A 26422-nucleotide genomic window follows, 5' to 3' on the forward strand; every position below is an offset into this window, starting at 1 on the left:
CTTCCACCTGTTGCTTGTCTTGCCCTCACCTCAGGTGTTATGGAGAATAACCCTAACCCTAACCCTTAACCATTCCTCATATGATTTACCCTAAAGACTCCTTACCATTTAAGTTGTTCTTCTCTGAGCACTTTCTAGGATCCCACCACCATTTTTGTATTGTGGTGACCAGAACTGGATTCAGTATTCCAAGTGTGGCTGACTAGTGTAGTATAAAGCAGTTCTATCATTTTTTTGTGATCTTGAGACATCCCTCTGTTGATGTAGCCAAAGACTGCATTGGTTTTTCTGGCAGTCCTATCTTAGTGTATGGAATGGATTAGACACTTGAGTAACTAGAGTAACACCTTCGACAGGACCTGGGTTTAGCTCATAGAATCATCCATTGTAATGTCCTTCCTGTTAATGACTACTTCAGTTTCAATTGCAATAATACAAGAGCTACCAATAGATTTAAACTTAATGTCAACCGCTCCAATTTGGATTGCAGAAAATATGATTTCTGTAACAGAATTGTCTGTGCTTGGAATGCATTACCCGACTCCGTGGTCTCTTCTCATAACCCCAAAAGCTTTAACCAAAATCTATCCACTGTTGACCTCACCCTATTCCTAAGAGGACTTTAAGGGGTGTGCATAAGAGCACAAACTTGCCTACCATTCCTGTCCTATTGTTTCTTTCCCTATATATATATATACATGCTTATACTTCCTTGTTTCTCATCATATATATGTTTACATATTATATAATCTTTTTGTGTGATGCTTGTGTATATTGTTATGACAAAATTAAATAAATAAATAAAAAATAAGCATTTTGGGAAAAAGCCGGAAGGTAAGGATAGGAAGAGATGCCTGGGGAAAAGGAGGCCTCAGAGGAAGGGGGAAATGGAGAAAGAGGCCTGGGGATAGGGAGAGGGAGTGAAGGCAATAAGAAGGATAGGATGGGGCAAGCCTGATCTGTGGGGAGAGGAAAGGTTTCTGTGAGGCAAGCAGAGGAATCCACAAAGGAGCAGAGGCAGTGGAAGGAGAGCCCAGCAGGCAATTCAAGAGAGGGAGAGGGGAAAGTGGGGAGAGGAGAGAGAGAGGGAGTGGGGAAGAAGGGCTAACCAGCTACATGAATACCACCACGTGACCCACCTGTTGGGAAAAGACTGACCATCACCCCATCACGTGACCTTGCTGCTGAGAGACGACTGACCACCATGCACTACATGACCCAGGCCAGTAGAGGTGCCTGAGCAAAAGACCAGTGTGTACCGGCGGCCCTACCAAGAGGGCCAGGAGAACCCGGACTCTAGTGGACCTTTTGGGGGTAGTGCTACATTAGCAATGCCTTCTTACAGCTCGAACTGTTTCATTATTTGAACAGGTGTCTGCCATAAAACATGATTTAGACCTACTGGAAAAAAAAGATGTTAAGCCTTTTGTACAAAAACATGAAGTCAGACCTATCTCTCCTATTAAGGCTTATAGACTTCATTCCCAGAATGCATTATAAAAATGGCAAGTTGTTAAAGGACTAATTGACAAAAATGTGCAATGTTAAATTATTATATTAATAAATCTGATTAGGTAAAGAGTGGTGGCCCTACTCATAGTAATTCCTCTCTGGATCCCTAAGAAGTTTCCTACAAGCTAAACTGTTCTCTTCAAACTCAGCAGACTGCTCTCTGTATCTTCCTGATCAGACTTAATATTGGACCCTGGGATTGTACTATAGCACCTGTAACCTCCCTAGAACAACTTCTTCACCATCAATACAGATAGATTTATGTGCCGCTGAATGGCTTCCAGCTGTCAAAAAAAAAGTTTTAAGCAGTCTATTATTCCACTAATGCTATTTAAGATGAGACCATACATACATAGCATCATTTCAAATCATCCCCATCAGAGATTTAATACATAAATTTGAATTTGTAAAGGCTGGTCAAAGACTGTAATAAAGATATCTGAAACTTTAACTCTTCATCCCCTACAAGGTTAAACTGATACCTTTTCATCCCATATCCCTTCCCTCATCTATAAGCAAATCTATAAAGCATTGCAAAAAAAAAGATCTTATTTTAACCTCGATCAAGCACCTTCAACTACAGAATACCAAATTATCTGTGACTGCTGTTGAAGTTTAGCCGTAGATATATGGGAATGTATTTTAACAGAGCTATAGTGGAATGGCAACCTTTACAATTCCCACAAATAATATTCTCTATCAAATAATAAGAGCAGAATAAGACTAACCTTTCCCTTTTTACTTCAAAATGCCAACTTTCACTCTCTTACTTGTTTAGGCCTATTTTCAGGTTTCTATTATTCAACCCTTTCTCTAAAACAATACTTTATAATCTTGACAAGTAATCAAAAGAGTAAATTTTCACCATTTTTTTCATAAAATTGACATATTACTTTATATCTCTTGAAATAAAACATAATTATTTCAAAAACCCCAACAATACTTTGTTTCATCACAATTTTGAAGTGTGCTGTATGCATGCATGCATATCCATTGAATCATCACTGGGGAAATTGCGGCTGCAGCAACTTTATCTCCAAGAGCCCTCAGTGAATAAGCAATCAAGTGAACGGTCTTCCAGCTTATGATCCATTAGTATTTCCTTTCCTTTGAATGAAAGTTCTTTTAGATATCCTGTTGAGCAAAGAACAGATCTCTTGGGTCTAATCAAATAGCAATTCAGAACAGTAAATTAAAAAAAGACTTATCTATAAATGGATGGTTTGCCCACTCCTTTCTAATGCCAGGAATATTGAAACCCTATTCACATAAACTTGGGAGTATTAGTGCAATAAAAGAGAGACATAAAAGGGCTGTCCAAAACTTTTTATACAAATAGGAATTCTGAACTGGTACAAATCCAGCTCCTTTTCCAAAAGTTTCCAGTGGCCACTATTACATATTATGTGACTAGCTTTTAATGCAGAGGTCCAGAAGTAGCTTAACAAAAACAAAAAAAGTTAACTCCAAGTAGTAGTAGTAGTAGTAGTTTGGGCTACTTCAAATCTTATATACGTGGCATTTGGAGACATAATTTCTGTTTCAAAGTTTCATTTCTATATATTTTCAAACATCATTCCCTGTTAGTCATTGCATATATTGTAATGGTACCATGGGAAATGGGGAAAAGAGATGAAGCTTAGTGAATGGTCAAATAATAGACAGCATTAGTTTTAAAAGCTATCCAAATCCTGAGGTTTAGAAAAGTTACAGGAAGCGATATATAAAGTCTGTCTTAGAATAATGTATGCCAGTTCTTCCCAAACATTTTCTTTCATTATCAAAAAACCCTTATCAGAAAGTCTTTTATACCAATCAGGTATAAAATCAGAAAGCCCTTATTTAAATTTCCCTGTTGTGATTGGGAAATTACTTTATGTTGGGCTGAGCTCCAAGCTCGGCAATTTGGTTTGTCACTATTCAAGGAGACATTGTCAGTGTGCTTTGAATTGTGCTCGTCTGTCAGAGCACTGGCCTTTAAATACCATTTTATGTGATGCAAATTAGTATGGATGTTGTTTGTTCGGTAATTCTGAGTCATGGTCTGACTTCAGATTGTGACATTGATCCAGTTTATCAATTGCTGAGATCGAAAGAACTGCATTAACTAGGATCCCGAAGATAGCATTTAAAACGAATAAACAGGCACCTCACTATGCAACAACAATAATCACAACCCATCAGCTCACAAGAAATTGGACCATGTCTCAGTAACAACTATCAGCCATTCAAACAGACAGAATCCAGACCATGACTCAGAAGTAGCTGAACAAATAACATCCATACTAAAAAAAACCTAATACTAAAGAAGTATTTAAAGGCCAGTGCTCTGACAGATGAGCACAGTTCAAAGCACACTGACAATGTCTCCTCAAATAGTGACAAAGCATTTGCAACCAAATTGCCAAGTTCGGAGCTCAGAGCAACAGCCCAATTACCAACCTGAGCTACTTATATTCAAATACATTTCAAATTACTTTGTGTGTCAGTAAATGTAATCCTCAACTTATAACAATTCATTTAGTGACTGTTCAAAGTTACAACGGCACTGAAAAAAATGACTTATGATCATTGTTCACATTTATGGCCATCGTAGAATCCCCATGGTCTCGTGATCAAAATTCAGACACTTGGCAATTGACTCATATTTATGAGGTTGCAGTGTCCCAGGGTCATGTGATTCCCTTTTGCAACCTTTTAACAAGCAGAGTCAATGGGGAAGTCAGATTACTTAACGTTACTAACTTAACAACTGCATAATTCACTTAACAACTGGGACAAGAAAGGTTGTAAAATGGGACAAAACTCACTTAACAAATGTCTCACTTAGCAACAGAAATTTTGGGCTCAATTGTGGTTGTAAGTTGACAACTAACTATACCTAAAGAAAAATTGCTTTTACCCAATTTGAAGTAATTTACTGCAGTACATTTTTGATGAGCATCAGAACCAGATTAGGCTTCAGTCTGTTTTAGGTTTGAATAAACACAACAAATTTTTACATTACAATTGATTTACATACTTCTTTTGGTTCTTTACTTGACCTTCATCTACATAACCTCTCAACTCCATTTTTACTCCCCACTTCCTCCTTTGTATAAATTTAATTCCTACTTCAGTCAATCCCCTTCATGCAGCTGGTGAATTGAGGGGTATCTGATAAATACTTCTGTATAAATACTAACCAAATTTGTTAGTATTACAGGGTACTATCAAACTGATCTGGGGCTTCTGTAGACTAACATTCACCCTACAGTGTGTAATGTGTGTACTGGTTAATTCGGATAATCCCAGGGTGGATTTGATTTAAATGAAGTCGATTTAAATCACAATTTAAATCCATGATGGCGAACCTATGGCACACGTGCCAGAGGTGGCACGTAGAGCCTCTCTGTGGGCACGCATGCCATCGCCATCGCCATCGCCATCTGCTCTTCTGGGTTCCAGCGCACCTATGCACACTGACCAGCTGGTCTTCATGCATGCACGCACCCAAAAGAGAGGAGCTGGCCAATGGGCCTATGCCCTGGACCAGCTGTCTGGTTTGCTTGTGCACCGGCCAGCTGCTCTTGTCCGGGTTCCGGCATGCACATGTATGAAGACTAGCTGGCCGGTGCAAATGTACATGCCAGAACCCGAAAGAGGGCTGGCCGGTGCGCATGCGCACTGGACCAGCTGTCTGACACACATGCGCACACCAGAACCCACAAAAACAGATGACCACTGAGTCCATGTGCCCTGGCCAGCTGCTCTCGTCTGGGTTCCGGCGCACTCGTTTCGTCACTGTGCCAAAAAGATTACCCAATCATGATTTAAGTCACTAGTAAAAAAGCTTGATTTAAATCAACTCGATTTAAATCATAATTTTTAAAGAGCAACCATCATCTCTGTCCCGCAATGGCTCCTCCTCTGACCCGCTGTTGACTCAGTCCCATTCACTTTAATGGGATGACTGGTGATGCGGCAGTGACACAACAAGGTGAGGAACATGGCAGGCAGGCAGGTGAGTGGATGCATGCTAACAGGTGCTGCCATGATGGATTTGAAATGACAGGTGCTCTTTAAATGTAAGAACTCATTCTTGCTGGTTAGTTAGAATCTTTATTATTTGCAAACAAAATGAAGGTTTCCTATTTAGCTTGTACAGCTTGGATTCATTGAGTTTACCAAAAATGTAAATATTGCAGAATATACAGCCTCATGTTATATAAGTAAGCTCCATTTCATGCTGAATAAACTAAATTATTAATGTATCTTAAATAGATAACTATCTTTAGATAGTTTAGATCTATCTTTAGATAGATAAAAGCATTTTATTAAAATAAATTGGATAAAAATAAAAAAATCCTATTTAAATTAAAAAAAATCGATTTAAATTTTTAAAAATCCAATTTTTTTAATTTAAAAAAATCATAGATTTTTATCCACCCTGGTTAATCCAAAACAATTTAATTTGGGCTGCAAATTGGATTAATTAATGTTAAGCAAACATGTTCTGCTCCTTAAACTCAGCCAGAAATATTGGTCCGAACTACCCGAAGCCAAACACAGTTTGGGGGGGGGGGGTGAGTGTTGGACTAGATCACCTACAAGGTCCCTTCCAACTCTGTTATTCTGTTGTTATTATTATAGGTGCGGTTAGTATTCCATATTAAGCACCTTTTGTTCCACTGGTCGAGACTGAAGAATATCCGTTCTCTACCCTGAAATTGTGGGTGATTTGCGTGGGTGATTCCAACAAAAAGGCTCGCCGGGGCTTTTGGAAGAGTCCCGTTCCACTCGCGCATTCGTGCGGCCAATTCGCAGCTCGACCACAACCAGTACGAGCCAATGAGCGCTTGCGGCTGGCGATCCGGGCTCTTTTTTTGCATTTGAGAGGCTCGACGCGACGCCGAAAATACGTCGATGCTTTCTCTTTCTGCACTTCGGCACGCATTCCGCTCCAGTCAGCGAGGCTGGATAATGGCGGCCGGAGGGCAGCTGAGCTCGGTGCCCGAAGTGGAGCTGGACCCCGATGGCATTTTCAAATATATCCTGGTGCGGGTCCAGCGGGGGGCTGATGAGCACCGCGACATCGTGAGGGGCACTGCGGACGCCGAGTTCCACAGTGAGTGGAGCTGCCAGCTGGACTGGACCCAGACAGTGGCTTAACAATGAAAAAAATATATATGTGAAGTCAGCACCGTTCAGCGTGAAATTAAGAAGTCGGAATAGCATTAGAGAAAAAGAAAATGTACATGTATGACTAATGAGTGGTCTCAGAGAATATTAGTTCAGTGAGTATAACCTGGGTTAGATCAGCTGTCAGATTTCGCTGGGACATCCAAGCCTAGTTCCACCATAATGTTCGGTTTGCTTTACTTTTAAGTATGGTTTGTGGGCTCTCCCCCCCGCCCCCATTATGATTTAATAACAGGTAACAAATTGAATAGATCACTACTGAAACTTGAGTTTGCATGCTGTGTGAATCCAGCATGTTGAAACAACTCGTTTCAGCTATGCTGTTAAATTTTTGCATTTGAAATCTGGATGAGAAAAGCACATTGCTCTATCTCTTAGGATGCTATAGACTCACTGTCATGCTTTCCTTTTCCACAAAACTTTAAGTAAAAAGGTTGGTATTTTCATTTTACAAACAAACCACTTACATTCTTAACTATTTATTTATTTATTTTATTATTTATTTCATTAGATTTATAAACCACCCTTCTCCCGAAGGACTCAGGGCGGTGTACAGCCAAAGTAAAAAAGAAACAATATACAGTTAAAAATAAATTTAAAAACTTATTATACAGTGTGGCCGAAATTAAAATAGTTAAAAATCTAAAAGACCCCAGTTAAAACTAAAAAGAAATTTAAAATTTAAAACTAGACAATTTAAGAAAGCCCATACGAACAAACAGATATGTTTTCAGTTCGCGGCGAAAAGTCCGAAGGTCAGGTATTTGACGTAAACCAGGGGGAAGTTCATTCCAAAGAGTAGGGGCCCCCACAGAGAAGGATCTTCCCCTGGGGGCCGCCAGCCGACATTGTCTGGCAGAAGGCACCCTGAGAAGGCCCTCTCTGTGCGAGCGTACGGGTCAGTGGGAGGCATGAGGTAACAGCAGGCGGTCCCGTAAGTACCCAGGTCCCAAGCCATGGAGCGCTTTAAAGGTGGTAACCAAAACCTTGAAATGCACCCGAAAGGCAACAGGAAGCCAGTGCAGTCTGCGCAGGAGAGGTGTCACATGGGAGCTGTGTGAGACTCCCTCTATCACCCACGCAGCTGCATTCTGGACCAACTGAAGCCTCCGAGTGCATCTCAAGGGGAGCCCCATGTAGAGAGCATTGCAATAATCCAGGCGGGAGGTAACAAGAGCATGAGTTCATAGGGCATCCCGATCAAGGAAGGGGCGCAACTGGCGAACCAGGCGGACCTGGTGAAAGGCTCTCCTGGAGACGGCCGCCAAATGATCTTCAAACGACAGCCGTGCATCCAGGAGAACATCCAAGTTGCGCACTCCCTCCTTTGGGGCCAATAACTCGCCCCCAACAGTCAGCTGCGGCTGCTGCTGACTGTATCAGGGTGCCGGCATCCACAACCACTCCGTCTTGGAGGGATTCTATCATTCTATTTTGTTTGTGAACCGAGAAAGCCAAAAAACTAAACTGTTGTCAGACTTTTTTGGCATTCAGTTTTGGCATTTCTTCATTTTGGTATCTACAATATGAAGAGAATCTATATTTGTTTATAATAATCTTTTCCAGACATAAGTATGTTCAAAATTGCTTGAATGATATGAATTTGAATTGAATATGATACAAATATGATATGAATATGAATGATATGAAGTTCAGGCAAAGTAGAGTTTTTATAGTTCCTACAATGTTTACATTTCACAGATCCTTGTGTTTTGTCTTTATAGTATACTATTAATGTTCTGCTTAGCTTCTATTTTATTATTACAGATCACATATTTGAAAAAGTTAACCCTGAAATGGAAAAGCTAGGTTTTGTATGCAAGTGTCTTGGAGGAGGAAAAATTGATCATAACAGCAAAGACAAAAAAATCCGTGTATTTGGCCTTTCTACAGTAAGTGCTGCTTACTTATGCTGCCCAAATATTGGTGATTTAATTTGCATATTAAGATTAGGGTAATGTTTATAAATGTATTAATTCACAAGAAGGAACAGTAATAGATTTGAAGATGAGGTTTCTGTAATTCTCAGCTAACCACAATATGTACCATATTTCATGTTAAACTATTGCTTATGGAACTTTTATTGTGTTCACACATTTCTAATTATGCTGATTGCAAGACTTATTTTATCATAATTTGTCTACTTTGAGCAGGTACTAGTAGGAATGTCTTATTTGGAAATAATCATGCTCAATAGCTGTAGCAGAATGGACTAAAATATGAGTGTCTTTTCCAATCCTTTTCTACGATTCCATGACACTAGAAATTTTTCTTCTTACAGGGATATGGTAAAGCTGATCATTCTGTGACTGTTGAAATACTGAAGAGAACTTATAAAGATTATGAAATTAGCTGGTCAGATGACAAGAAATAAATTGTATCATCTAATATAAATCTATTTTTTCAAGATAGTATACACTTAATTCTAAGCTCCCATGAGGAAATACAATCAGTGCATTTAGCCTATACTGAATAAAAAAAAAGGATATGAATGGCTTGGTTCATGCTTTAAATAACTTGGAGTTTTATCACGTCTTCACATCTTGTTAACAGCATTTGTAATTTTTAAATCCATACTTTACTTCCAGTTTACATCGCCATAAAGATAATTTTGGACTCTGCAATAATGCAAGCCCTCTTTAAACATTTTTAAGAAATAAAGTTTCATTCAAATCAAGCTTTATTTTGCATTTTTATTGATAAACTGCCAATTCAAAGCCAGAATGAACACATGATCTTTGATAATTCATCCAGTTTCAGTATTAAAACTCATGAAAAGTATCTGGAATAATACCCAATGCTTGTATTTCCAGGCTCTAAATTAGGGATCTACATCTTTTTCAGGTACTCCATTCCTAAAATAATGCAATTTTAGAACCTTATTTGGGAAAATCAAATTAATTTATTATGTTTAATTTAGAAGGGGGACTGTGAACCAACTAGGTGCCATTGACACCCTGGCAACTGCAGATGCTGGATAAAAATTCTCCTGTGGGCAATTACATGACATAATTCTCTTTGTCATCCAATCCCAGAACAATTTAAAAGTATTTAAATAGTTAAAATATTAAGATATAGGTTGTGCTTTGATAACATGTTTAATTACAATTTACTCAATGTAGTTTTGTGGATTTGTACTTGTACCATAAAGATAACCACATGGCTTAGATTCACAATACATGCTAGACTGAAAGTCATTGTTTAACTTGAGGTTCAATGCACACATAATCACAGTGTAACTCTACAACTAAGGTTTCATAAAACATCACATTTTAATCCCTATGCATAACAAGACACATCAACCATGGAAGAATTAGATCTACTTTACTATTTCAATCAGGACCTTGAATTAAATTGTGCTGATGTACAATTTTTACTGTGATTCTTCATTTGGTATCTGAACCAAAAAAACAGGAATGTATGGTAACATCCAATTTCTAGTAAGCATAAACCTGCTTGGTTCTACTGCTGTGAATTGTTAGAAAAGTGAAAGGTAAGCATGCTTCATAAGCTACTGCTTATGAATTCGGACTAATAAGAAAAGCAAGAGACAGCATAATTGAAGATCTGTGGAAAGTATCAGGAGCATCAAAAACATTAAAAGTGGCTAGGGAAAACTTTTGCTTATATATATATATATGTTTTCTGAGGTTTTCACGGGTGTTTGTATATAGGTCTTTGGTTGTTCGGGTTTTCTCCCGTGTAAAATTGGAAGTGTCTTGGCGACGTTTCGACGAAGTCTCATTCGTCATCTTCAGGCTTCAGCTTCGTGCTTCTGGGAGCAATGTGTGATTGCAGCTGTTTCTTCCTTTTAACTGCTAGTGGGGGTTTGAACTGATTGGGTGGGAGCTTGGCTGTGCTCTGATTGGATGGGGTTTTTGTGCTCTGATTGGCTGGGGTGTGTCCTGTTTGGGTGGGGCTTGGTTGTGCTCAGATTAGTCTGAGTTGCAGGGGGATTTGAGCTGGTGAGCTGCACTGCTGCTGTTTGGCTTCGTGTTCGTGGTCGTGCTACATCTTCGTAGTGGGTGTCAGTCTGCTGCATGTATGGATTGGAGGGGTTTGAAATGGCTAATGTTGCAGCTGCGGTCTGGCTTCTGGTCCTTGGTCGTGCTTCCTGATCAATGTGGGTTTGGGTCTGCTTTCTGGGTGGATGTGCGGTGATGACATCCTGGCCATTGAGATAGAAAAACGCCCACACAGCATGAACAAACGAGATGACACCTCCCGCCTACCAGCCATTTGGAAACCCGCCCTTATTGACAAACGAGTCCCTAACACGAGGAATGACACCAGACCCACACTCACGAGGTCCACACAGGATGTCACCACCACACATCCACCCAGAAAGCAGACCCAAACCCACACTGATCAGGAAGCACGACCAAGGACCAGAAGCCAGACCGCAGCTGCAACATTAGCCATTTCAAACCCCTCCAATCCATATATGCAGCAGACTGACACCCACTATGAAGATGTAGCACGACCACGAAGCCAAACAGCAGCAGTGCAGCTCACCAGCTCAAATCCCCCTGCAACTCAGACTAATCTGAGCACAACCAAGCCCCCACCCAGACAGGACACACTTCCAGCCAATCAGAGCACAAAAAAACCCCCATCCAATCAGAGCACAGCCAAGCTCCCACCCAATCAGTTCAAACCCACTAGCAGTTAAAAAGGAAGAAACAGCTGCAATCACACATTGCTCCCAGAAGCACGAAGCTGAAGCCTGAAGATGACGAATGAGACTTCGTCGAAACGTCGCCAAGACACTTCCAATTTTACACGGGAGAAAACCCGAACAACTAAAGACCTACATATATATATATATATATATATATATATATATATATATATATATATATATATATATATATGTATGTATGTATGTATGTATGTATATATATATGTATGTATGTATATATACACACACACACACATACATACATACATATACATACATACATATTTTAGCCTATATTTTATATTTTATACATATTTTAGCCTATATATATATGTTTATATGATATGTTGTTGTTTTTATGTCAATGTTTGCGTATACTGTTGTGACAAAATAAAATAGAATAAAAACATTTGGAAAGAATATAATGGAAATATGGTTGCAGGTTTCTAGAGGTAAGGAGAAAATCAAGCATGAGAGCTTATAATTTGATATCTCAACTAAAAATAGGGTCACTTGAATTCTAATCCTGAGTTAGGTGTAGTAGGCAACTGGGTGACTTTGAGCCAGTCACTCTCAGCCCTGCCTGGGATGAAGCACTTCTGAAAATTTTGCCAAGAAAAGTGCATGGACTTACCCATATTGTTTCCAAGAATCAATCAAAAATACCAAGGGTGGTCAAAAAAACTGCCCAAGGAAAAAGGATAACACGTAGAGGGAGGCTGCTTACCCCATGGTGCTATAAAGAAAATAAAGTTAAATTTCTCTCAATTTACTCAGTTAATTAAGCTATGATTTATTGAACCCAATTTTCTCAGTAATTAAATACGGGCTGAATTGACTGGTTTGTCATTCTGATATCTACCAAATTAATTGGAAAATAAACACATATTTCACCATGAACATGTTCATCTCAGAGATGGCATGTACAATGAATTTTATAATTTTTAAAGTATAAATATTGCAGTTCCTATTTTCCTTTTGAAGCAGTTGCCTTAGTTTCTTAGACTAGATGGATCTTTATGCTAGTAAAAATTGAAATAATTTTGATAAGCGATTGATGTATTATAGTGAAAGATATTGTATATGTAGTATCACTCTTAGATAAAGTAGGTGAGGAAACAATTGTGAAATCAAACTTGGTCCATAAAAGAATGCAGTCTTAGGCATTTATGGGAAATGACTGCTAAACAAAATCAAGCTAAAATTATGCGTATGTGGTAGTTACCCTGCACAAATAATTATAAATAATTCAGAGACAAGGAGAAAACATAGTAAATGAAAAGTTTTGGTGTAAGAAAAGTCAAATGTAGTAATTTATTACACCACCTCTGATAACAGAAATACATATTTAATATGCATGTTAGCATTTTAACAGGAATTCTTAAAAGTCAGTTCAATAATGAAACGATTGAGCCCCTTCTCAATAACTTTAACCACTTGAGATTTAAATACGTTCTTCTTTTCTATGAAATTTGTAAAAAGGTGGACGCCTCCTCCACACCCAAAATAATGTGCTTTGCTAGCTAAAAATATGGTGCCCTTTCTTGCCAATAAACTTGAAAGTGCATCATGGAAAGCTTCATAGTAATTAGGATTATAAATAGTTTCTGATGTAAGTATGAGATCATATTTTACTAAAGATTTGGTGTTATTTAAAATAAATGTAGTAAATTCTGACCATTCCCCAGAAAAAAACTTGCATTTAGATAGAAAATCTTGGGTGAAATCTTTTTTCCTAGATTGATTTAGGTGAAGTTGGGTATCTTCCTCACCATCATCATCTTGAGAATTAGCCAGTATGTTCGGCATGGTGATTCCTTCAATTACTGAACTGTTATAATCTTGAAAATGAACTTCTTTGGCATTTCCTTTTATTGCAACTATTCCTAGCAGTCCAGCTCCACACCCAAGGTCCAAAACTGACTTCTGTGCAAACTGAATATCAGCTTCTGACAAATAATCCAGGAGATCAAAAGTGCATTCCCAAATCTTTAAACCTCCTTCATAGACACCTGTAATTAGGTCAGATTGAGAAGTGTTAGACATAGTGTTTTCTTTGACATAGTTTCCTGGAAGTGCAGTCTCCACCACATAAATATTTGCATAGTTAATGCCTGGTAAAGTTCCAATAGTTTTGTTCTCAAGGACTTTACTGACATCTTTAGGAATATCATGCACCTTGGCAGATTTGGGACAGGACTGTTTTAACAAACTTGTAACAGGTCTTGCATTCAAAGTATTGTGGTCTGATATATTAGCAATGGTTCCAGATAAATAGTAATTTAATTTATTTTCTTCTGAAGTAATCTTATTGCTGTTTTCTTGATTATTCAATAGGACTATTTCCTGCTGGAGCTTTTCATTTTCAGCAGTATCTGTTCCGTTTTCTGCTATTTTGTCCACAGAGAAGTTGAATTGAAATTCCATTGTCTTGAGAAATAAACAGAAAAAAATAAGTTTATGTCTGCAGTATTAATATGCAAACACAGATTTTGGTTGTACTTAAAAAGAAATGTACAAAGCTTACTTTTAAAGTGAGATTTTGATTGTACTTAAAAAGAAATGTACAAAGGCTTACTTTTAAAGTGACATTAACTTCTAGTTATAGTTTCCACTATTTCTAATATCCTTACAAATGTATACAGTATACATATGTTTCTTAACAATACTCATAAATGCTACACCATCCTGTGGTTTCTCTAATTATGCCTTCGAGTGTTGAAAGGAATCCCAGAGAGACAGCAATTTTTGTTGGCTAGGAAAAAAGATATGTCAGATTTGAGGCAAGATTAATTTGTCCCCAAATCTAATCCAATTTCAAGAATCTTTTTCACAGCGTTTCCAAGATAAAAAGGAATACAGCATGACCAAATCTGGCACACAAAGTGCTTCCCTGCCAAGTACTATCTTCATTTTGCAATCCCACCCCCCAACCTTTTTCCTTCCAGGAGCAGCCTAATTCCCACACAATGCAGGATCCTTCCCCCCCCCCGCCCCCCACCTCGTGAACGGTGGTGTCGCCAGACTCGGAAGACTAAGCGTCGCACGGGAGGAGGGGGAAGCCTCTAATCCACGGCAGGGAAGCCCATCGACTGAGCAGAGACGGAAGCCGGCCGCCGAACAAGCGAAAGCCCACGTGGCCCAGGCGGGAGTCTCGTTTTCCAAAGGCTTTCCAGAGCGGCTCCGTCACAGGACTAGCCCGCCCTAAAGCTGGCTCTATGATCTCCGCGGTGTTTGATGGGAGTCGCGCTGAGCGGAGGAGGAGGACCTTCTCTTCTGGCGGCAGATACGGAGCGAGCGGCATGTCTCGGGCCGAGCCTGAGGAGATGTCGCTGTTGTCGGAGGTGCAGGGCTGGGATCCAGAGGCGTGCCGTCGCCAGCTCTCCGCCGCCCTGCCGCGCCTTTTCATATCCTTCTCAACTGCAATAGCCGAGGCGCGGGACAATTGGGAATGGGAAAAAGAAAGGTGCCCCCTCCCCTTCCTTTAATTTGTCGTAAGGGTGTCCTTCTGCCAGTGTTTGTGATCGTCAGTGGTCTCCTCGGCCCTTTCCGTATGTTTACTTGCAAGCCAGTCAAATTGCTCGCAGGGGGTAAATGGGTGGCATTTAAGTTGCCACCCACTGATTGCAGAAAATATGACCTCAGGAACAGAGTTGTTAATGCCTGATTCTGTGGTCTCTTCCCAAAATCCCCAAAGCTTCAACCAAAAACTGTCTACTATTGACCTCACCCCATTCCTAAGAGGTCTATAAGGGGCGTGCATAAGAGCACAAGAGTGCCTACCGTTCCTGTCCTATTGTTTCCTTTCGTTATATTCAATTAATTTAGTTATTACATACTCATACTGATATACTGTATAGTTATTTCATGCTTACACTCATAAATACTGTGTGACAAAATAAATAAATAAAATAAATAAATAAATAAATAAAATAAAATAAGTGTGGGAAATGAAACGGACCGTAGGAAATGTAGGTAAAGCCATGCACTCAGCAGTTTCTCAGAAGCAGCATCCTGAGCATTAAATACGTATATTTCTTGAGTTTGTTTTTCGTTCCCTTTCCAAAGACAGCGGCTTACAATTACCAACATAAAATTAAAACATTGGATAGTAGTAGCATAACCATAATAACAAACCAATGGGAACTCCCTTTCGAGGATCTGATTTTTCTGAGCCCTCATTTCTTGAATAGCCTCCATGGGTGGAGGAGGTGCTTGTCATAGCTTGCTTCTACCTGGAGGGAATTAAAAATGATTGAACAGGAATGAAAGAATGAAGCAGTGCAGTAACTGAAATGATACTATACTGTATACATGGAGGGGAACAAGAGCAGGAGACTGGTGTCTGCTTCTCCCCATCTCTCTTGTAGTGTTGACACTGGTTTCCAAACTCCTGCTTCATTCTTATTGGCTTATTTGCCCCTCCTGTTCACTTACCCACGTTCAACAATGCTTTCTATTAATATATTTCTAGGGAATGCAAAATGTCTCCCTGGTTTATACATACAATGATATAGAAAATATGTCTTTTTAGGCACATGCAGTGTAGTAGAAAAACACACTTTTATTTACTACATCACTTGAATTTCTTTTTTATTTTAAAGCGATCTTGTTTATATTTATAAATTTAAATTCCTGTTTTTGTTTGTTTTCTGCCTTGAGTAGAAGGGTGCATAAATCAAATAGGTAAACATTTTAATCCTCCAGAGTCCTTCATAAAGCTGGGCTTGCTGGTCGCGTACCTGGCTCCTTGCTGCGTGACAGCTGCCCTGCCCGAGCTCCTGGAGGTGCTTGCTGGGGTGGCAGTTGAGATCCCCAGACTTTTAGTCATGGGGGACTTTAACTTGCCATCTTCCGGCTCGTCATCGACAGCAGCTCGGGAGTTCATGGCTTCCATGACGGCCTTGGACCTGACCCAAGTAGTTGATGGCCCTACTCACATTGGGGGAGGCACTTTGGATTTGATTTTTGTCTCTGGTCAGTGGTTGAGAGATCTGGACTTGAAGGAAATAGTCATTGAACCTTTGTCATGGTCAGATCACTCTCTCCTTCGCCTGGACTTTCTGACCGCCATTCAACACCGCAGGGAGACGGAGCCGATACGTTGGTTCCGTCCCAGGCGCCTGATGGACCCGGAGAGGTTCGGACGGAGCTTGGGCCACTTCCTGAGAGTCTGGCTCACGGCACGGCTGAGGAACTTGTTGCGGCCTGGGAACAGGCGCGGTGAAACCCTAGACCGTGTCGTGCCTTTGCGGCCTCTGACCCGGCGCGGGTCCCAACCGGCTCCTTGGTTCTCCGAGGAGCTGAGAGGATGAGCGCGGAGAAGGCGCCTAGAGAGTTCCTGGAGGTCTAGCCGTTCGAGGCTGATCGGACACTAGTGAAGTCCTATAATAGGGCTTACCTAGTGGCATTGAGGAAGCGGCGTAGCTCGCCTCCTCCCTCATTGCATCGGCAGATAACCGCCCAGCCGCCCTGTTTGGTGACTCGTTCCCTCCTTCATCAGGGGCGGGATGACCCGTTGCAGGGGCGTGCTGAGGAGTTTAACGGTTATCTATACGATAAAATCGTTCAACCGGGACGGTCTGGACCAGAATTGCGGTGACTCAGATGGGACGTCTGAGGGTGGTCTTGGTGACATTTTGTGGGATGAGTTTGACCCTGTGGCTCCCGAGGACATGGACAGGTTGTTGGGTAGGCTGAATGCTACCACGTGTTTACTGGACCCGTGCCCTCCTGGTTGGTACTGGCCACTCAGGAGGTGACACGAGGCTGGCTCAGGCTATTCTGGCGCTTCCTTGGTGGAGGAGTCTTCCAGCCGCCTTGAAAGAGGCGGTGGTGAGACCCCTCCTCAAGAAGCCTTCCCTGGACCCGGCTGTTTTAGGTAATTATCGTCCGGTCTCCAATCTTCGCTTCGCGGCGAAGGTTGTAGAGAGTATGGTGGCATATAAATTTCCCTTGCACCTGGATGAAACTGTCTATCTAGACCCGTTCCAGTCGGTTTCCGACCGGTTACAGCACTGAGGCGGCTTTGGTCGCGTTGGTGGATGATCTCTGGAGGGCCAGGGATAGGGTTGTTCCTCTGCACTGGTCCTATTAGACCTCTCAGCGGCTTTCGATACCATCGACCATGGTATCCTGCTGCACCGGTTGGAGGGATTGGGAGTGGGAGGCACCGTTTATCGGTGGTTCTCCTCCTATCTCTCCGATCGGTCGCAGACGGTGTTGACAGGGGGGCAGAGGTCGGCTCCGGGGCGCCTCACTTGTGGGGGGGCGCAGGGGGCGATCCTCTCGCCTTCTGTTCAACATCTATGTAAACCGCTGGGTGAGATCATCAGTGGCTTCGGTGTGAGGTACCAGCTGTCGCTGATGACACCCAGCTGTACTTTTCACACGGGCCACCCCAGCGAAGCTATCAAGTGCTGTCCGGGTGTTTGGAGGCCGTGCGGGTCTGGAGGGGAAGAAACAGGCCCAAGCTCATTTCCTCCAAGACAGAGGGGCTGTGGATGCCGGCATCCCGGTACAGTCAGCTGAGTCCACAGCTGACTGTCGGGGGCGAGTCACTGGCCCCGATGGAGAGGGTGCGCAACAGGCGTCCTCCTGGATGAGCGGCTGTCTTTTGAAGATCATTTGGCGGCCGTCTCCAGGAGAGCTTTTACCAGGTTCGCCTGGTGCGCCAGTTGCGCCTTTCTGGACCGGGATGCCTGTGCACGGTCACTCACGCCCTCGTGACGTCTCGCCTGGATTATTGCAATGCTCTCTACATGGGGCTCCCCTTGAAGGGCATCCGGAGACTGCAGTTAGTTCAGAATGCGGCTGCGCGGGTTATAGAGGGAGCCCCTCGGGGCTCCCGTATGACACCCATCCTGCGCAGACTGCACTGGCTACCTGTGGCCTTCGGGTGCGCTTCAAGGTTTGGTAACCACCTTTAAAGCGCTCCATGGCATAGGGCCGGGTTACTTACGGGACCGCCTACTACTACCGGATACCTCTCACCGACCCGTGCGCTCTCACAGAGGCTCCTCAGGGTGCCGTCAGCTAGGCAGTGTCGTCTGGCGACGCCCAGGGGAAGGGCCTTCTCTGTGGGGGCTCCCACCCTCTGGAACGAACTCCCCCCAGGACTCCGCCAGCTTCCAGACCTCCGAACCTTCCGTCGCGAGCTTAAAACACACCTATTTATCTGCGCGGGACTGGACTAGTTTTTAAATTTTTAAATTTTTAAATTTTTAAATTTTATAGGGGTTTTAATTGGTTTTAATATCTATATTATTTTAATAATCAGGCTTTTTGAATATGTTTTCTTAATGGTTTTCTTAATTTGTATATATATGCTGTTTTATTTGCCTGTGAACCGCCCTGAGTCCTTCGGGAGATAGGGCGGTATATAAATTTGAATAAATAAATAAATAAATAAATAAATAAATAATAAAGCTAGTTGTAAATGCACACATCTTAAATATACAAAAAGCTTTAACATTTAACAATAGTTTACATTTTCACTATATTAATATAGAAACAAAAGAAATGCAACAATATTATATTTCATGACCAGTAAGTAGTATTTATTGTGACCATTTTTTTTAGCCACAGAATAGAATTTGGAAACAATAGTTTATTAGAGCATGGTTCTTATTTCAATGCATTAATGTTGGAGTTACTGCTGAAGTCTATTTGTCTGTTTTGGCCCTGACATTTTTGTTTGGTTGTTACTATAATTGTTAAATGCAAAGATGTAAAATGTTGCACTTGGGAATGGTTCAGAAACAGCAGCTTCTCATCTGTTTTATATAGCTTTAATCATGCTGATCTCTGTCCAGCTTTCAAATGTAATTCACAATGCTGATTTTGATTGTAAACCCTTAAAATAACTTGGAAAAGGTATCCTAAATATCACCTTCTGACTCAAGGATCTGCTTGGATATCAGGATTGGTTGTTCTCTAAGATGTACAGTATTCTTACACTTCCTATCCCCTTTGATAGGAAGTAAAGAAGCTAATGATATATTGTCCTTAAAATAATTATCTTGGGAAGTTTGCCTATCATCATCGTTATCACCCAAAATTAAAAAGGAAAATAAAACAAGTCAAAACAAACAACTGAAAATGAAAAAGAAATCCTATACATTATTTTAAGATGAACTGCCAAAATACAAATATTCTAGAATATTTTTACAGATAAGGATAATAAGAAAATCATTGATAATAGTTATTAAGATAATATAATTAAGTATTGCCAAATTTATTTGAATTATCCATAACTGTAGAGTTTAGTAGTTTTGTGTTAATTTGGAGGAACCAAATACTTTTACCACCATTTAAACTACCAACAAAACATAGTTTCATTTTTCAGTTGGTTGCAATGACAAATTCTGTCCGATTTTAAATCAAAACTGATTCTTCCTCTCTAGGCTTGGAGGATCCTGGAGTTTCAGTTCTTTGTGTTGAGATACATCCTATGCTCTCCAAGCAACAGACATTTTTATTTGGAAGTAGTAATCTCAGTTGGTGTAGCCAGTATTGCTTAAGCTGTACAGTTGTTTAGTTGAAAGCAGAACCATTAGTATATATTGTGAATTAAATTAGTGTGCTGAGATGTTGATAAAGTTCAACTTTATTTTAAGATATGAATATGCTATTTTTCTTAATATTTGTACTCTTTATATCAGGCAACTGACAGTGGGATTCAGCATATATGTAAGTAGTTGCTGTACAGACTTTTAAAGTATGCTTAATTCCTTTATTGTTTGTATTTATTAAATTCTATGAATATGCACAAAACAGGTTTATTTTGAACCCAAATCAAATCATTGTGTTCTGGAGGTTCTGCAAAATTGTCTCAGGTCAATCACAATTCATCATAACATTTTGATAGTTCCAAGTTATGGATGACACAAAATCTAGGCAAGGCAAGCAGACCAAAGCTGTTGCTCTTCTATCTTTGTATCTCCCAGGAGGTATATCTCACTTGCCATCTGCTCTGTGGACATTGTTATATTTATGTCAGCAAGACCTTTTCTGGAATCACCTTGCTTATAGAAATTCAGAATTTCTCAAATGAGCATCTAAATATGAGTGCTTAGACCCACCAATCAAACCAAATTATCCTGTCAACCATCTCTTGCTTCCTTCAGTCAGTGATACCGAAGAAACAGTAAATGTATTTATCCTAGCTTGTTAGATCTTCATAGTTAAATGTTTCTGAGAAAATGGAAGATTTTTCGGTAAACATGCCATTTGGGAATTCAAAATGAAGGCAGCAAAGTATTCAATAAAGGAGAATTTTTGTAGCTCAGGGTTGAAATGAGCGGTCCTTGGTGTTCTCTGAGTTTGATTGTTTTCTTACAGATGTTTCATTACCTAACCTAGGTAACATCATTGGTGCTAGTCACGGATGATGTTGCCTTGTTTGAGTAATGCAGCGTCTGCAGGGAAACAAGTTCAGAGAGCACCAAGGACTCCTCAGAAAAGTATTCTCTGGCAATACATTAGTTATATTTACTGTATGGAGAAAGTACAAATTCTAAATATAACTTCAGATTCTAAGCATAAAATGGTTATTTAGAACTCTGCTTAATGCATGCAGAATATTACTTATTTCTTAAATGATTGCAGCTCCATACTAAATTCTCTGATTTCTGAAAAGATGTTGCTTTTTTTTCAGGATTGGGATGCTTAGAATTGCAGTCTTTTATCATTCTCATTATTTTGGCTTCCTCACCTATAAATTATTTTCTTTTCCTGGAAACTTGCCATTGTTGTTGTTGTCGTGTCCAACCCATCGCGACCCCATGGACAACGTTCCTCCAGGCCTTCCTATCCTCTACCATCCTCTGGAGTCCATTTAAGCTCACGCCTACTGCTTCAGTGATTCCATCCAGCCACCTCATTCTCTGTCATCCCCTTCTTCTTTTGCCCTCAATCTTTCCCAGCATTAGGCTCTTCTCCAGTGAGTCCTTCCTTCTCATTAGGTGACCATAGGCATTGCCATTTGCCATTGCCAAACTTGCCATAGGCAGCAATAAACTTCACAAAGTTTGTGTCAGCGTTCCAGAAAACCACTCCTGTAGAAAAGACTCCGAAGCCAACATCTTTCAAAATTCTTTTACTAGCATAGGTAAACTGGCACAGTTGGATGAAAACCGAAACTGGGGATTCGGGTTCCTCCCTCAGTAATACAAACTCCAAAATCACCACCCTCATGACCCCTCTGCCGGTCACATGCTCCAATCCTCAACCGTCCCATGTCGAAGCACCACTCTGGCCATTCCTTCTCCAGATGCGAGCCCAGCCTGACCTTGACCGGCAGGAAGAATGTTGTTATGTCTAATAGCCCCTTGTACCCTCACCTCCCTCTCCTACTTTCCCACACGGAGAAAGTGGCAGCGTGTGGAAGCCTTCGGCCTAGTATGGCTTCCAAAGCTGACAGTTTGTCTCAGAGAGTTGAATTTTCAAATGGAGGAGCTTTTACATCTATACCATGTTATCACACTTCCTGCTGAGCCTGTTGATTTTTCTTATGGGGGGAATCTATAGAATCACAACTACAGCTTCCATCACTTGGACCATGAAGGGAACCTTTCTTGCAACATTCATACAGACTCTGCTCTGATATACAGAAGACTACTGAGCACATTCTGGGTCAGTATAGGAAGGGAAAGGGCTAGCATGAGAAAAAGGGGGAGGAAAATACATCACTGTGTAACAGAGGCGTACAAAGACAACAATTGATTTTTGGCCCAAATATGAAACATACTCCTCCTTTTTTAAAAAAACACACTCTCTTATTAGAAAAAAAGAGACCAAACAGAAACATACTTATAATCAAATATATAGAAAGCTATATATAAAAAGTGCTTAAAAATGAAAATGCAACAGAAAAAAGAAAGTATATATCACTGTAGTGATTAATAATAAAACATAACTTAAAAGATAGCAGCAATAGTAAAGCAGATCTGTCCTAAAATGCAATGATTTTTACAGTATTTACAGTAAATAATGATACTGATTTATTAGCAAATATAGGTTATTTTCTCTTCCAACCTGTCGTGCCATCCAATTAAACACAAACTTAAATGGGAAATATTGGTAATATTGGTTAAAAATCTGTTTAGTATTTCTGTATTTGTGGTTAAAAGCTGTAAAATGTCACATTGAGACTTTGCACTGGGATGTAAGCCTTGGATTTATGGTTTTATTAAATTTACTTATTTACAGATATCTTAAGAATTCTGACAGAGAGATTTCTACCTCACATAAAACTTTCAGAATTGGAGAAAGACTTTTTCTCCAAAATATTCCCAAAGGTATGATATTGTATATTATGAGCTGAAAAGTTTGAATTATGTATGTGTGTGCATGCCTTTCAATCCATCTTGCCTTCCTGGACAAGTTATTGAAGTTTTCTTGGCAAGGTTTTTCAGAAGTGGTTTGCCATTGCCTCCTTCGTAGGGCTGAGAGAAAGTGACTAGTTGAAGGTCACTCATCTGGCTTTGTGCTTAAGACAGGGTTCACAGTCTCCTTGTTTCTAGCCTGGTACATTAACTACTACAAACTGGCTCTAATAACTACTGGCTATGTTGATAGTTCTCTACTTACAATCTTTCATTTTAATCAATGAGTCTGTCTTCCCTATTTTTTTTCTGTTTTCTTTATTGAAGAAATCTGGGTTTCTTCAATAAAGACGTAGGGAGAGGGTTTTGGGAAGCTCTTGCCTATGTATGGAGGTGGCTGGCTTCTTCAAAACCTAGCAAGAGCCAGGAAAAGTTTGTAGTCTCACCATGGCCAGCTAATCATGGCAGAGGCCCAGCCCACAAGTGTGGCTTCATCACCTAAGCATGGAGGCTTGTTTAGAAGCCTTTTGGGATGCAGTGCTAGGCACTAACCTAGCTGGGTTCCTCCCCCTGCAGGGCTATTTTTGGCTTTGCAAATTTTTTTCCTCCCCCTGCTGGGCTGTTTTTGGCTTTGTCTTCCTCCTTTAAGGACCCAGCTGGGTGAGGTACCCATGCTCGCTTAAAGACCCATATTTTCATTTAAATTCAGCATCAGAGAGAGCAAGACATGAGGTCCGTTAAGCGGGGTTATCACCATTTGCGACAGTAATGGGCAGGCTCCATTATGGTCATAGATGGATGACTACCTGTATGTTTCTTTAATAAAGAAGACTATGTAAATATCTATATACAATATAAAAAATTATTGTGGAAACAACAAATTTAATTTAGCTAAGTATTGACTGGAATCTAAAAAGGCTACAATAACTCATATGCAACTGGAGTTTTGTTTTGTTTTTGCTAATTGTCCCCCTATGGCCTCTTGACCCTCCTCATTCTCTGCCCAGTTGTGTGTGAAATTTGGAGCTTCTATTATAGTGCTGTGCTATTGTATTGCAAGAAAAGAAAGGATGGGACTTCTGTCCCCTAATGCTCATTCTCTTTAGATCTTAGTTTCTTTCTAGAAAACCTCTGAAAGAACTTAAATAGAATATCTTAATTCAGTGGCTGCTAATATGAAGGGATTTTTTTGTTTGTTTGAGCATCGTTGCTGATAACCACTGCATATCTTGAATTTCTCTTGTATTTATTAAAAGCTATCAAGGGTAGTAAATGTCATCCCATTTTATAAAAAATCACAGTGCTTTGTTTGCATTTAATTTATTGCTTTCAGTTAATATTGTTTCAATTGTGATTGTTTTTGTTCAAGCAGACCATAGAATTATTTGACCTTTTATTATATGAAATATCCGCTGAAGCCAAAAGTTTAACAAACAAGAATGTACAGTTAAACATGACATTGAGAAACCATTTTCAGGTAAATTAGCTCGAAGAATTGTCCATGTCTTGTTTTCTATAATTTTAAGATTTTGGGGCCTAATTTATACCTACAAAAATTAAATCCACTGAAAATACGTGAGCAGTTGCTGTTTTTCTCCTGTTGCATATATTGTGTCTGGCTGTTTAAAAAGCATCTGTATTCCCAAGAATCAAATGAGTATTGTCTTGATTTTTAGCAAAATAAAAACTGAAATGTGCTAAACATTTTCTGCAAATTTTTATTTATATTTGATGTGCTTCTGCCTATTCTGATCCAGGCTGAAAATATAAGGAGAACCATTAATGCTGTATGCTTTGAAATAAAACATAGAATCATAGGGTTGGAAGGAACCTTGTTGATCTTGTAGTCCAATCCCCTCCCAAGGGCAGGAGATCCTATACCATTCCAGACAAATGGACACAGTTCCATTCCTAATGTGATGCCAAACTTCCACAGTCTAGATTTTGCTTTCATGTTGTGAAGACAAGAACCAGCTTTAAATATCTTTGTAGACTGAAATAAATATAATTGGTGTGTAATCTTCCAATTTCTCAGTAAACAACTCCATATATAACTACTAAATATAATCTATATAACCACTAAAACTTTTATGTCTATAACCTTTAACTGAATGAAACTGCATAATAAGGCAATAAGTTTTGAATCAATGGGCTTAGAATACAGAATGCATCCAAAATCTGGGACCCATGACTCCTTTGGGATTGAAATTTGACAAATTTGTAGCTCTTCAGTGCTGCCATTCTGCCACCCAGAGGTTCAGCAGACCAGTCATGCCCTAGTCTTCCAGAGGTGGGGTAGACCAGTCCTATTGGCTGCTGAGGGGCAATCAGCTGTAGTCAAGCCAGCAGGAAGTTGGAAGTTGTTCCTATTCCCATCATTGTTTTTCCCTTGTTTATTCTGTTTCGGTAAGGAGATATCTTTTAAATGATGACCCAGCAGATCTTAGGTTGTCTAGTAATTTGCTAATAATTTAGATAAGTAATTTCAGAAAAAGCAATTAATTGCAATTGCTACTTTTTTTCTGGGTTGCTGGATTTTTCAGATGAATGTTTTTCTGCCCAGGGCAGCTATATTGTTAAAACAAACTTACTAATGCAGATTGAACCTGCCACCGAGCTAATAAAAATTATTTTTTTCATACATAATCTCAAGTTTAAACATTCTATTTTCAAAGAAAGAAACAAAACTAGTTTGATCTTTCTTTAGTATATGGCAGATGCTAGATGATCTTTGTAGAATGGCTAAATATACAGAGATATATATTAAGACTTATTAAAACATTGATGTCCAAAGTATTTAATTTGTTTTTCTCTTCTTTGAAGTCAAAATTTAACAGTTAAGATGAAAATTTTTAAAACATCAGATTCTGTTGCAGTATTATTTTTGTAACATTTATTGATTCTTTTATTAATAGTATTTTTTTCTTACAGGACCTGATACATATGTTAGAAGTATTAACAGATTGTGTACAACACATTTGTAGTAGACAGGAGATGGTACCTTTAGAACATGTCTATAGCCTTCCCTCTTCTGTTCTTCATGTAATCAAGAACACATTTCTACACTGCAAGGTTAGTGAGGCTATGTTTTGAAAATGAGCTGACAGATCTTAAATGTTTCAATTCAAAGTGTTTTTATATTGCTAAGAAAGTATTTGATTTTACTATAAAATAACATATAATCCCCAATATTTGCTTGTGTGCTTTGAAATCAGTACAGCATTGAGAAATTTGGTTTGTAATTTAATTCCATATTATGTTCATTGATACCTTCTTAAAAAATTCTCCCAAACATTCATGTTCTAACAGCTACAGATAATATGAAAGATGAAATTATCTGGATTATTAATTATTGAATAGATGCTTCCAAGTTTCATGGACCATATCAACTGCTGATCTAGTAATCTAATAATTATATCTTTGAATTTCTGTTTTGCTACAGAGCAGTGAATCTTTATATGCAGAGTGTCTCCACATAGTTTCTGATTTACTACAGTCTTTGTTTAAGGGGACCTATAATTTGCAAAAACAGTTTATGATGCTATTGGATATTTTGTCTATAAATTCCTGTGCTACTGAAGACAGCATAAGAGTTATGGCATCAGGTGTGTATTTTTAAAAGATCTCACTTTATTGATACATTGCACTAAATGTCCAAATACTCTTCTCTGATGAACACTGATGTTAAAGAAATGTAATTTCATGAAAGTAATAGAAAGTC

General features: G+C 39.7%; 3 protein-coding genes across 7 annotated transcripts in view; 2 read left to right on the forward strand and 1 right to left on the reverse strand.

Annotated features, from left to right (window-relative positions):
* The first annotated feature begins 6382 nt into the window (after positions 1-6382).
* LOC131196037 (14 kDa phosphohistidine phosphatase-like) lies at positions 6383-9370 on the forward strand. Its single transcript, XM_058178431.1, has 3 exons — positions 6383-6619; positions 8461-8585; positions 8975-9370. The coding sequence occupies exons 1-3, from the start codon at positions 6418-6420 to the stop codon at positions 9065-9067; spliced, it is 420 nt and encodes a 139-aa protein (XP_058034414.1). The 5' UTR covers positions 6383-6417; the 3' UTR covers positions 9068-9370.
* A 3299-nt stretch (positions 9371-12669) lies between these two features.
* METTL18 (methyltransferase 18, RPL3 N3(tau)-histidine) lies at positions 12670-14515 on the reverse strand. The gene is made up of 2 exons (XM_058177358.1): positions 14376-14515; positions 12670-13804 (listed from the first exon to the last, which is right to left on the reverse strand). Exon 2 carries the CDS (start codon positions 13799-13801, stop codon positions 12743-12745), a length of 1059 nt encoding a protein of 352 aa, XP_058033341.1. The 5' UTR covers positions 13802-13804; positions 14376-14515; the 3' UTR covers positions 12670-12742.
* The window catches only part of FIRRM (FIGNL1 interacting regulator of recombination and mitosis), a 41879-nt gene continuing 29933 nt past the window's right edge, over positions 14477-26422 (forward strand). For 4 of the 5 annotated variants that reach the window (XR_009154444.1, XR_009154443.1, XM_058177332.1 and 1 more), the window contains exons 1-6: positions 14477-14780; positions 20025-20065; positions 22586-22674; positions 24074-24178; positions 25633-25773; positions 26144-26306. Coding sequence is in view for 3 of the 5 variants with exons in the window: in XM_058177332.1 (XP_058033315.1) it covers positions 14593-14780; positions 20025-20065; positions 22586-22674; positions 24074-24178; positions 25633-25773; positions 26144-26306 (727 nt within the window). In the remaining 2 variants the exon portion in view is untranslated. Of the gene's footprint in view, positions 14841-20024; positions 20066-22585; positions 22675-24073; positions 24179-25632; positions 25774-26143; positions 26307-26422 lie in introns of all 5 variants that reach the window. The other variant, XM_058177333.1, reaches the window with a different exon arrangement.

Source organism: Ahaetulla prasina, chromosome 3 (genome assembly GCF_028640845.1).
Source record: "Ahaetulla prasina isolate Xishuangbanna chromosome 3, ASM2864084v1, whole genome shotgun sequence".
NCBI classification, from domain to species: domain Eukaryota; kingdom Metazoa; phylum Chordata; class Lepidosauria; order Squamata; family Colubridae; genus Ahaetulla; species Ahaetulla prasina.

What these genes read in the sequence shown, in the direction of transcription:
- LOC131196037 (XM_058178431.1), top strand. Translation starts at nt 6,418, where the DNA reads ATGCTTTCTCTTTCTGCACTTCGGCACGCATTCCGCTCCAGTCAGCGA. An exon ending in TGCGGACGCCGAGTTCCACA is followed by an intron (nt 6,620 to 8,460) that starts GTGAGTGGAGCT and finishes TTATTATTACAG; the next exon opens with ATCACATATTTGAAAAAGTT. An exon ending in GTGTATTTGGCCTTTCTACA is followed by an intron (nt 8,586 to 8,974) that starts GTAAGTGCTGCT and finishes TTCTTCTTACAG; the next exon opens with GGATATGGTAAAGCTGATCA.
- METTL18 (XM_058177358.1), bottom strand. Translation starts at nt 13,801, where the DNA reads ATGGAATTTCAATTCAACTTCTCTGTGGACAAAATAGCAGAAAACGGA.